At 46.5% G+C, this 12,040-nt stretch overlaps 1 protein-coding gene across 7 annotated transcripts in view; it reads left to right on the top strand.

Moving 5' to 3' along the window:
- The window catches only part of rpz2 (rapunzel 2), a 33,793-nt gene that overhangs the window by 16,611 nt on the left and 5,142 nt on the right, over positions 1-12,040 (top strand). For 3 of the 7 annotated variants that reach the window (XM_037264860.1, XM_037264863.1, XM_037264861.1), the window contains 2 exons: positions 6,207-6,273; positions 6,875-7,823. In XM_037264860.1, the coding sequence (XP_037120755.1) occupies positions 6,918-7,637 (720 nt within the window). In that variant the 5' untranslated portion in view covers positions 6,207-6,273; positions 6,875-6,917 and the 3' untranslated portion in view covers positions 7,638-7,823. Of the gene's footprint in view, positions 1-2,354; positions 2,363-6,206; positions 6,274-6,874; positions 7,824-12,040 lie in introns of those variants that run through there. The other 4 variants (XM_037264857.1, XM_037264858.1, XM_037264862.1 and 1 more) reach the window with 3 other exon arrangements.

Genomic DNA, 12,040 nt, shown 5'->3' with positions numbered 1-12,040 from the left:
CGAGGAAAAATACAGACGCAAAAGGATAAGGAGAAGAACTTGGGCAAAGGTAAAATACATTTAAAAAAAAAATGGAAGTTGGTCTGGCCAAAACTCGTCTTGTCAGTGAATAATAAATAAAGGAGTGAATATTTGTGGCGTTCAAGTAAGATACATGAGATAATTCATATTTGATTTGTATTTAGTATTTGCGTGGACTTTTTATTTCCACTGTACAGTCACATGAATTACATGGAACAACCAACAAGAACAAGAACAAAAAAAGGGTAGTATTGAGAATGATTTGACTGATTTGACTAATATTGCATATTGCAGCGCTGGTCGTAACAACCTTCGAGAAAAGAAGTTTGAGGGTGACACCTTGTGGGCACTTTATGCCATTGCATTTGGTTCCAGGTATACAGCTACTGTAGTTTCTTGTTTATTTTCATGTTCATTTTTGTACTTTAAACGGTTGTTTTGGTTGCATTAAAGTTATGGAAGGTTTGTTTTCATCTGTATGAAAGGTTTGCCATTGTTCTTTTCTTCAACTTGTGCATCATACATTTAATTTGCTAGCCATGTCTGTGATAGTAAGTAAAGTCTTGCCGCATACCTGAAATGCCACAAGACGTCTGCCATTTGGTTTGATGAAGACATTTTAGGGATGCTGGAATTCTTCAAAGATGAGCCCCTTTTGTTCCACTGCTACCAAGTTTGAACTACATGTAATAGAAGGTGGGCACTGTTAAATTTATGGAGGGGAGGGGGGACATTTTCATGAATTGTTGTGAATGGATGATAACTTACCATTAAAAGTTAAAGCTAACCTTTTCCATAACCTACCAAAAATGATGACAGGTTCATCAAATGAAAGGCACATGAACAAAATGCATTTGAGTTTGGCTTTATATGCAAATAGAATTTGGAATATGCATGTTTTGTTATTTTAAATATGAAAGACAATGATGAGTCGACCTAAAAAGTGAGCTGTTTGAGTTAAATCTACAATGATCACTGTACTATTTAACTTGTTGAAGCACCAACCGTTGTTAGGAATAGGAATCAGTTGCGCTGAGGATTTATTTGTCATTAAATTGCACAGCAAGCCGCTTCAAAGGTAGCTGGCCCACTTCCGCCTCAAGCTGGAAGTCAATAATTGTTTGAGTCATGGGAGCAGCGGGGAAGTCCATGCATATGATACCAAAGCGTTGGGTCAGATTAGCCTTGGCCCTCAAGTAGTCGTACAGCTGAAGATTGACACGTTGTGCCACCGCTCTCGGGGCGGCAAAGACGCCCGTGCCACTGCTGTAGGTGAGGAAGATCTGGTCCTTATTCCCCGTGGGCGCCATCTCAAGGTGCTCGTAGACACTCTGCCACTTCTCCTTCACGTGCAGAAGTGTGGGGACCTTCAAGAATACAATCCCTGCTTTACTCCACATGCATAGCAAGTTATTTGGAATGACCGACACCATCAATAACTCCTCCTCCCCCACCTCCCCTGTCCTCCTGCCCCCCCTTCCTGACCTCCCGCCCTTCCCCTCTCTCACTGCCTTCTCGACTCCTCCACTATCCTAGACATCATTACCTCATCCGAGACAACCGCCTGCTCTCTCGACCCTCTTCCAACGACCTTAACTAAGGCCTGCCTCCCTGTCCTCCTCCCCCACCTCACCACCCTTTTTAATCAGTCTCTATCCCTTGGCCACTTTCCCACTGTCTATAAACCTGCAGCCATCACCCCCATCCTCAAGTTAAGTTAAAGTTAAAGTCCCAATGATCGTCACACACACATCTGGGTGTGGTGAAATTTGTCCTCTGCATTTAACCCATCCCCGTGTGATTTTGATCCATCCCCTGGGGGAGAGGGGAGCAGTGAGCAGCAGCGGTGCCGCGCTCGGGAATCATTTGGCGATCTAACCCCCCAATTCCAACCCTTAATGCCGAGTGCCAAGCAGGGAGGCAATGGGTCCCATTTTTATAGTCTTCGGTATGACCCGGCCGGGGTTTGAACCCACAACCTTCCAGTCTCAGGGCGGACACTCTACCACTAGGCCACTGAGCTGGCCCACCTTGGACCCACTCAACCTCTCCAACTACCGTCCCATCTCCAACCTTTCATTCCTTTCCAAAACCCTCGAACGCATTGTCTCCGCCCAACTCCACACCCATCTCCAGTCCAACAACCTCTATGAACTAGGGGTGTAACGATTCATCGATACACATCGATTAATCGATATAAGGCTCTACGATTTATTGGCATCGATGCTAAACGTAAACATCGATTTATATCGCCGTGTTTGACCTCGGACAGTAGACGCGACTTTATTTTGAAATCCAGTTCATTGTTGCTTGCGTCCTCTTTCCGGGAGCAGTGAGCGGCGTGTTGTGTTGTGAGCAGAGCAGGCACGTGAAAGGGGAGTCGACAACTAGTACGCGGCTCCTGGGCTGGTGCTATGGCTAGTGTCCAAAAAGACGAGGAAATTGGCTCCCCTTTAGGCTTCAAGTCATTCTTTGGAAGCACTTTGGATTCCAAAGAAAAGATGACTCAACGGACAAGACACGTGCAGTTTGTAAATCCTGCCATGCGGTGATCAAATATTCAGGGAGCACAAATCTCGCCGCACATTTAAAGAAAAAACACGACATCAAAGTTCAGTGTTAAAATAAGCACTTTGTATACTACAATACTCTTGTAATTTCCTAAATAAAGAGTTTGCAGTACCTTGTTGATTTTGCGTATGAATTGTTATAAATCAGGATATTGTTCAATATTTTTTATTGAAAAAAATATATATGTATCGATCGTAGAGCACTATATCGTGATGTATTGTGAATGAATCACAGCAGGGTTTAAAATATCGGCAAATATCGTATCGTGACAAAACCCGCGATTTACACCCCTAGTAACGTACTTACCAAACCAGAATGGGTGACCACACAGGCAGGTTTTTTCCTTACTCATAAAAAACGAACATCCTTACACATACAGTTTCAAATCATTACATGAGCAAGGGGAAGTATGGAGCGTCATTTTAACTTTGATATACTGAGTTTTGTACCCTAATGCTGTATACTACCCTTTTTTTGTTGTTGTTCTTGTTGGTTGTTCCATGTAATTCATGTGACTGTACAGTGGAAATAAAAAGTCCACGCAAATACTAAATCTAAATACAAATCAAATATGAATTATTTCATGTATCTTACTTGAACGCCACAAATATTCACTCCTTTATTTATTATTCACTGACAATACGAGTTTTGGCCAGACCTACTTCCATTTTTTTTTTTTTATGTATTTTACCTTTGCCCAAGTTCTTCTCCTTATCCTTTTGCGTCTGTATTTTTCCTCGCTAACGCTTGTTGTATAAAAAAATAAAACACACACAAACGGCTGTCAAAACACGAGTCATGGTGGCTGGCAAAATGCATCATGTGACGATTTTCTCAAGAAATTCCCCCGAGGTTGTCAATTCCATCCACTTGAGTCATTCATAAAGTAGGCGTGGCTCGCGCGTGCGTAAGTGCGCACACCTGTCTGCCTGCCTGCCTGCCTGCCTGCCTGCCTGGCTCCCGGCCATGTTGGAATGTTGGATGTAGACGGGGGCGAGGAGGGGAAGCAGGAACAGCCGAGCGGAGATCGAGCGAAGGGGGGGAGAGCGAGACATGGAGGGGGCGAGATTGCAGCGAGACTGGAGAGAGATCGGAGCGATAAAAACGCCGCAGATAACTACTTCGGGCTACTTACTTGAACGCCACAAATATTCACTCCTTTATTTATTATTCACTGACAATACGAGTTTTAATAATAATAATTCATTAAATTTGTATAGCGCTTTTCAAAAACCTAAAGACGCTTACAGGGAACAAGGCAAAGACATACATGAGGGGAGGGGGACGGGGAAGAAACAATCGGATAAAATTAAGAAGAGGAAACCAGTTATGGGTAGGGGAGGTCATGAGCTTGGGAGAAGAGGTAAGTTTTTAAACGGGACTTAAATAGGGGGAGTGTGGGTGAGTCACAGACAGACTGAGGGAGAGAGTTCCAGAGTCGGGGTGATGTGCAGGAGAAGGCTCTGTCACCGAAGGATTTGAGTTTAGATTTTGGGACTGTCAGACGTGAAGTATTGGAGGATCGGAGGGGACGGTTGGGGCAGTAGGGGACAAGGAGGTCGGATAGGTAAGTGGGAGCCAGGTGGTGAAGGGCTTTGAAGGTGAGGAGGAGTATCTTGAAAATGATACGCCCCTTAATGGGGAGCCAGTGAAGAGAGTGGAGAACAGGAGTGATGTGTTCACGGGACCGGGTGTGGGTAAGGAGGCGGGCAGCAGAGTTTTGGACTAGTTGAAGTCTATGGAGTGAGTGAGCAGTGATTCCAGTGAGAAGGGAGTTGCAGTAGTCAAGCCGGGATGAGATGAAGGCGTGGATGAGAGATTCAGCGGCAGGGAGAGAAAGGCAGTGCCGGGTTTTGGCGATGCGTCGGCGGTGGAAGTAGGAGGTCTTGACAACTGAGCTAACATGAGGTTGAAAGGACAGTGTGGGGTCAAAAATAACGCCAAGGTTGCGTGCCAGAGGGGAGGGAGTGATGTTTGAGGAGTCAACGGTGAGTGTGATGGATCCAGTTTTATTAAGGGAGGATTTAGTGCCTATGAGGAGGAGCTCTGTTTTGTCACTGTTGAGTTTGAGAAAGTTGTGGGTCAGCCATGCTTTTATTGTAGAGATGCAGGTTTCAAAATGGGTGAGGGAAGGGTTACGGGTTGGTGTCGTACGTATATAGATCTGGGTGTCATCAGCGTAGCAGTGGAAGTCCAGATTGAGTTTGCGGATGACAGTACCAAGGGGAAAGAGGTAACAGATGAATAGGAGGGGGCCAAGAACTGAGCCTTGGGGGACCCCTTGTGTAACTGGGGAGAGGATGGATGTGTGACCGGAGAGAGAGATGAACTGGTTTCTGTTGGTGAGGTAGGAGGTGAGCCAGTCGAGTGCAGTGCCCTCAACACCTGGTTGGCGCAGCCTTTGGAGGAGGACGGAATGGTTCACAGTGTCAAAGGCTGCGCTAAGGTCAAGTAGTAGTAGGATGTTGAGGGCACCAGAGTCTGCAGAAATGAGGAGATCGTTGGTGACTTTAACTAGAGCTGTTTCAGTGCTGTGAAGTGGGCGGAATCCGGACTGGAAGGGTTCATAGTAGGGGTGTAAATCGCGGGTTTTGTCACGATACGATATCATATCGATACAAGGAACCACGATACGATATTTGACGATATCTTAAACCCTGCTGTGATTCATTCACGATACATCACGATATAGTGCTCTACGATCGATACATATATATATTTTTTTAAATAAAAAATATTGAACAATATCCTGATTTATAACAATTCATACGCAAAATCAACAAGGTACTGCAAACTCTTTATTTAGGAGATTACAAGAGTATTGTAGTATACAAAGTGCTTATTTTAACACTGAACTTTGATGTCGTGTTTTTTCTTTAAATGTGCGGCGAGATTTGTGCTCCCTGAATATTTGATCACCGCATGGCAGGATTTACAAACTGCACGTGTCTTGTCCGTTGAGTCATCTTTTCTTTGGAATCCAAAGTGCTTCCAAAGAAGGACTTGAAGCCTAGAGGGGAGCCAATTTCCTCGTCTTTTTGGACACTAGCCATAGCACCAGCCCAGGAGCCGCGTACTAGTTGTCGACTCCCCTTTCACGTGCCTGCTCTGCTCACAACACAACACGCCGCTCACTGCTCCCGGAAAGAGGACGCAAGCAACAATGAACTGGATTTCAAAATAAAGTCGCGTCTACTGTCCGAGGTCAAACACGGCGATATAAATCGATGTTTACGTTTAGCATCGATGCCAATAAATCGTAGAGCCTTATATCGATTAATCGATGTGTATCGATGAATCGTTACACCCCTATACGTTACAGATTCGCGAGAAGCCGTGTATCGGGGGCGTCAGTATTTAGGGTGTGTGTCACTTACTTCAGCCTTTCTGAGTAATGAAAAAACCTGCCTGTGTGGTTACCCATTCTGGTTTGGTAAGTACGTTACAGATTCGCGAGAAGCCGTGTATCGGGGCGTCGGTATTTAGGGTGTGTGTCACTTACTTCAGCCAATCAGCCAATCAGCCAATCAGCAAACGGCACTGGCGAGTCACTTCCTGGTGCTGTTTGCCTTATTAGGCAGGAGAGGGCTCTCTGTTTTTCATAGTCCGGAAAGGGAAAACGGTGGCCAGGGCAGACAAGCGGCTCCTGTAGGCAGAAAGATAGCAGCAGTTTTATCCCTGGTGAGTAAACATTAAACACGAGCAACCTCCTGAGATTTAGGCTATTACTGCTGATGTGTTTGAGTGTTAATTGACAGGCAGGGAATGGCGCTAGGAATGATTGTTTGGCTGATTGGGAAATGGGTGTGAAACGGGGCTTCCAAAGTACAACACTAGTGTTTTATTCAGGCCAAATGTGCCTGTGATCAGTTAAATATTGATATGACACACCCTCATTATGTTACTTGTCATTGATAGGGCTGAAAAGGCAGTCAGATGACAAAAACATTTCAATGATTGTACTAAGTTCATCTTGTTTTTCCTTTTTAATTACTTCACTGGTTCTTTTATATCAAACCAATTATTTTAGGTGTATTTACCTGACATGTTTCGGCGGGCTCTTCCGCCTTCATCTAATTTCAATGATGTGCAATATAATTAAAGACAAACGATGTTGAAATAAAACATAGCAAAAATGAATGAACTTATTTTTGATCTATTAGTGTTTTGCATTGTGTCCTGGTGGTGGTCAGTGACACTTCAAATGATTTGCTCAAACCCTAACATTCTCACAAGTTTCAGTTTTCTAACAAATACTGTTGCTCTTCCTTTATCCTTCTAGTCAGCACAATCTCTTTGCGTGGACATTTTTTTAGAAGAACAAAATGGCAGACGGCTACCAGGTAAAGAAAACAGCTATCGTGATTCTGACTTACGTGGAGAAGGCGGCCTCTTTCGCCTCGTCCATCAACCCTATCTTTGGCTTTGTCCCCGCCCTGGTGGGTGCGGTCCGCAAGGGTCTCATGGATAAAGAGGGCCACGAGCTGGAAAAGGACTTCCAGGCCATCCACAGCAAGCTGGAGAGCATCTCCCAGAAGAACCAGCAGCACCTGAGACAGATCCGGATGAATGAGGTGATCCAGAACTATGGCAAGTACGAGGAGTACATCAAGCATCAGTACGCCGCCGTCAACACCATGGTGGTGGGAGTGAAGGGAGACCCAGACAACGCGCAGGTCTACATGGAGCGATTTAAGGAGACCTACAAACAGAACAGAATGGACACCGGTCTGAAAGTGTACTACGATGCCGTGAAGGGCACAGGCACGCTCTTCGGCAGGCCCCTGCTGCAGGTCTACCGGGAGAACTGCAAGGGCGACGCTGAAACCATGGAGCGCCACTGCTCACGCGTGGCCCACCTCTTCCAAATGGGCCTCATCGCCCTCATGGCTTATACTGCAGTCACAGAGGACGATGAGGACGAGGTGCGCAAAAAGTGGGCCGACAGGGTGCGCGACATCCAGGAGAAGATGCAGGAGGTGCTCACTCTCTGCAACATCAGGGATCTTGATCCGCCTTCTGATGACAAGAGTCTTGCTTCCTGAACCTGGATCGAAAAGTTTAGACCCATCACGCAGCTGTGGATCAATAGAAAAACAGACCAATCATCTTATTATACCAAAAGAACATGCTCTGTCAGCTTTGTTTAGATTTTTTGTCTCACTGTATTCAACATGGCATGTTTTTTGTCTTCAATGTTTGACATAATCACTCCGAATAAACAAATTGATGTGTCAGTTGACTGTGTGTATTATAATGGGTTTTAGATGAGTGTTGAAGAGGTGGGGCCTGGTGAGGTGGCATTCAATATCTGTTCAACCTGCGACCTGTTCAAGCAGACCAGAAACACACTGAACCGAGAGGTCAGGAAAGCCAGGAGGTGTTACGGGGAGAGCCTGAAGAGACACCTCTCTGCCAATCCTGATCCCTCCCTCAACAGTGTGGAAAGGTCTGCAGAGCATCACGGGCTTCAAGAAACGAACCCCCCGTCCTGGGGAGAGCCCAAGGCTTGCTAAACAGGTTCTACTGCAGGTTTGATCGGTCCTCCCACACAACGGGACTTCCTGCAGCGCAATCTACATACTCACCTCTCCCCACAACTGCTCTGTCCACACCTCTATCAACGTTGTCACCCACTCTCTCTCTTGCAGAGGCCGCGCCCGCACTCCAGATCCGCGAGGAGGAAGTGCGCCAGATGTTCCGGAGACAAAAGACCAGGAAGGCACCGGGCCCAGACGGCGTGTCACCTTCCTGCTTGAAAATCTGCGCTGAGCAGCTGGCGCCCACCTTTGCACGGATCTTCAACCGTTCTCTGGAGCTGTGTGAGGTGCCCTCGTGCTTCAAGAGCTCCACCATCGTTCCAGTGGCCAAGAAGCCCGCCATCACAGGTTTGAATGACTATAGACCTGTCGCATTGTCACCCTTTTGCGCGTCTCGCAATGAATTGCTGTGGCAAAAAGAGAATGCAAGAAAGTGGGAACAAGATTTTTCCACGGGGGTTGACTGTAGGATCTTCGAGAGTAGTCAAGTGTTACTATAGAATAGACTAGAATAGATCTTTATTTGTCATTGTCACATGTACAACGAAATTGAAAAAGTGCCAACCGATCCGCGCATGCGATAAAAAACAAATAGAATAAAAAGATAAAAAAAACAAGGTCAAAACCCACAGAAGAACATACACAGACATAATCATTTACGTTTAGCTGCATTCAATGTGACTACCGCTGTAGGGTAAAAACTGTTGGCGAATCTGCTAGTCCTCGACCTAATTAATCTGTAGCGTCTGCCTGATGGCAACAGTTCGAAAAGGGAGTGGCCAGGGTGGGAAGTGTCCTTCAGAATGTTCTGTGTTTTTTTGAGACAGCGGGTTCTGTGTAGGTCTTCCAGTGTGGGGAGAGGGCAGCCAATGATCTTCTGTGCTGTGCTGATGACCCCTTGGAGCTTTTTCCTCTGAGCAGCAGTGCAGCTGGAGTACCAAACACATATAGAGTACGTTAAAGTGCTTTCTATGGAGCAGCGATAGAAGGACACCAGCAGTCTCTGTGTAATGCTGTGCCTCCTCAGCACCCTTAAAAAGTAGAGTCTCTGCTGGGCCTTTTTAAGCAGCTCAGAGGTGTTCACGCCCCAGGTGAAGTCCTCCTCGATGTGGACTCCCAGGTAGCGGAAGGAGGACACCCTCTTCACACAGACCCCGTCGATGATAAGTGGTGGAATGTCTGTCAGGGTTTTCCAAACTATCTTGATCGTATGATTATGTTGGAATGTATGTAACCAGTAATAAATAACCTAGGTAGATTAGTTTTATGCTTATGTTGGTGTGTAACCAGTAATAAATAACCTAGCTTGTCCCATCCTATACAATGTCGTAAAACATCCCCTGCTATGCTTTGACTAGAGGTCAAGGGCTTTCTCTTCCCTATCCAGTCCACTGTCGCCCCCACCCTGTTTTCCTTAATAAAAATGCTCATGCAGGAGGCAAGAGTCAGACGTCATTCGATCATCGCTGTATGCACAGCGACGAATTGACTCTCCACCTGCAGGTGTCTAAAAAGACTTAATTGTCTCCCATGTGGTTCTTGCAAAATAAGTTAGAGTGAGCACCACTCTAACAATGTCCGTTTTATTTTTCCTCCTAAAATCAATGACCAGTTCTTGGGTTTTAGCCGTGTTTAGGAGCAGATTGTTCTCTCCGCACCACTCCGATAGCTGGACCACTTCGTCCCAGTAGGCAGACTCATCCCCCTTTGAGATGAGCCCCACCACGGTTGTGTCATCCGCAAATTTCACGATGGTGTCGCTGCGGTGGGCGGGGGTGCATGCATGTGTGTAGAGCGTGTAAAGCAGTGGGCTCAGTACGCAGCCCTGTGGGGAGCCGGTACCAAGACTGAGAGGTGTGGATGTATGACGGCCCACTTTCACCCTCTGGCTGCGACCCGTCAGGAAGCTCTTAATCCACCTGCAAGTATTATGTGGAAGTCCCAGGCCCTCCAGTATGTCCACCAGTCTGTGGGGGAGGATGGCGTTAAAAGCAGAGCTAAAGTCCACGAAGAGCATCCGCACATAGCTCCCCGGCTGCTCCAGGTGGGACAGTGCAGCGTGGAGGGCTGTAGCTACTGCGTCCTCTGTGGATCTATTTGCCCTGTAGGCAAACTGGTGGGGGTCAAAACCTCTGAACAGGAGTGCTGTGATGTGACCCCGTACCAGCTTTTCAAAGCACTTCATGACCACCGGGGTGAGTGCGACAGGCCGGTAGTCATTGAGGCTGGTGATGTGGCGTTTCTTGGGCAGGGGGACTATAGTGGAGGATTTTAAACAGGATGGGACGGTGGACCCGGTAAGGGACTGGTTGAAAATCTTTGTGAAGACTCCAGCCAGCTGATCTGCGCAGTCCTTCAGGACACGCCCAGTGACGCCGTCAGGACCCGCAGCCTTCCTCGAGTTGATGGTCCGCAGCGTGCGCCTCACCTCGTGCTCCTTCCCTGTGAGGGTGAAGCTGCTGCGGTCTGTGGGATGTGATGTGGCCGCTTCAAGTGGCTCGGACTCGAACCGGGCAAAGAAGGTATTGAGGACCTCTGCCAGTGAGGCGTCCCCTTCAGCAGCTCCGATGGTGGTTCTGTAGTTGGTGAGATGCTGGACTCCCTGCCACACCTGCTTGCTGTTGTTGCTGTCCAGGTGATCCTCAATCCTCTTCTTGTAGGCAAGCTGGGCCTCTCTGATGCCTCTCCTCAGGTTGGCTCTGGCTGTGCTGTAGAGAGCCCCGTCCTCAGACCTGAGGGACAGGGCGGTGTCCCTCTCCTCCAGCAGCCGAAGGACCTCCCGGGTCATCCAGGGCTTCTGGTTGGGGTATATCCGTATAGGTTTGTCCACTGTGACAGTGTCTGTGCAGTGCTTGATATAACACAGAACACCGTCTGTGAACACGTTCAAGTCCCGGTGTTCGAAGATGCCCCAGTTAGTCCTGTCGAAGCAGTCCTGCAACTGCTGAGAGGCGTCATCAGGCCAGGTTTTAACAGTTTCAGTGATGATGGGAGCGGATTTCCTGATGGTACGGTAGTTTCAAAGTCACCAATTTAAGGACTTTGAGACTGATTTAAGATTACAGTCAAGTGAGTCAACTGTAAGTAAACAAAGGGGAGTGTGTGGATACTCGAGACTCTCCACACTTTGCTTTTTAACCACAGGTACATATAGAATTCTAAATATAGTTCATTATTATTGTGAAATATGCTGAATTATATGGCCTAATGATTTGTTTTTCTATGCATCTTTTGAGTGCCAGTCTGCTCATTTAATTTGGGAACTCATTATTAATAAGAATAAAAACATGATTATATGCTGTCAGTTCTTGACAACAGGAACCCTTTTATAAAGTTCTGAATGTTCGAAACTCAGATTCAACAAAACAAATATTTACCATAGGGAATCGTCCATTCAAGATGTTTGAGAATATTTTAAATGTTGCACACACATAGCTAATTAAGGTTCTACTATCTGATAGAAAGTAGTTCACTAGGTTGGGGGGGGGATAAACGTGGTCTAACGTTGCATAAGATGGCCCAAGGTGGTCTGCGGTGTTCTACAAATGTAACCTTTTAAAAGTCTGGACCCGACCAAAAGGGCACCTGGATCTGGGAGCACAAAAGTGGCTTAATCCAGTCAAAGTGGAGGTAATGTAACTCCATGTGACTTTGTGAGGCCAACGGTTCTTGCAACAGGCTTTTCCCACAACTCCGTTGCATTAAAACCAAATCCCAACTCATATGCAACACTTTAATGCAGTGACAAAGTGGCAAAAACACTGACAGTTCGAGCGTTGAAATAGTGAACCGACGCGCCCCATCATTTCCTTTTCGCTCCTCAAGTACTAGTGAAGTCGAAATGTTTACTTACATTCTTTTAAGGACTTTTGTAGACTTGAAAACCCGGCAGAAGTTGCAGGAAAATC

The sequence above is a fragment of the Syngnathus acus genome, chromosome 11 (assembly GCF_901709675.1).
Source record: "Syngnathus acus chromosome 11, fSynAcu1.2, whole genome shotgun sequence".
NCBI lineage: Eukaryota > Metazoa > Chordata > Actinopteri > Syngnathiformes > Syngnathidae > Syngnathus > Syngnathus acus.
Note: the sequence above shows the minus strand (reverse complement) of the source record. Positions and strands in the feature narration are given on the sequence as shown.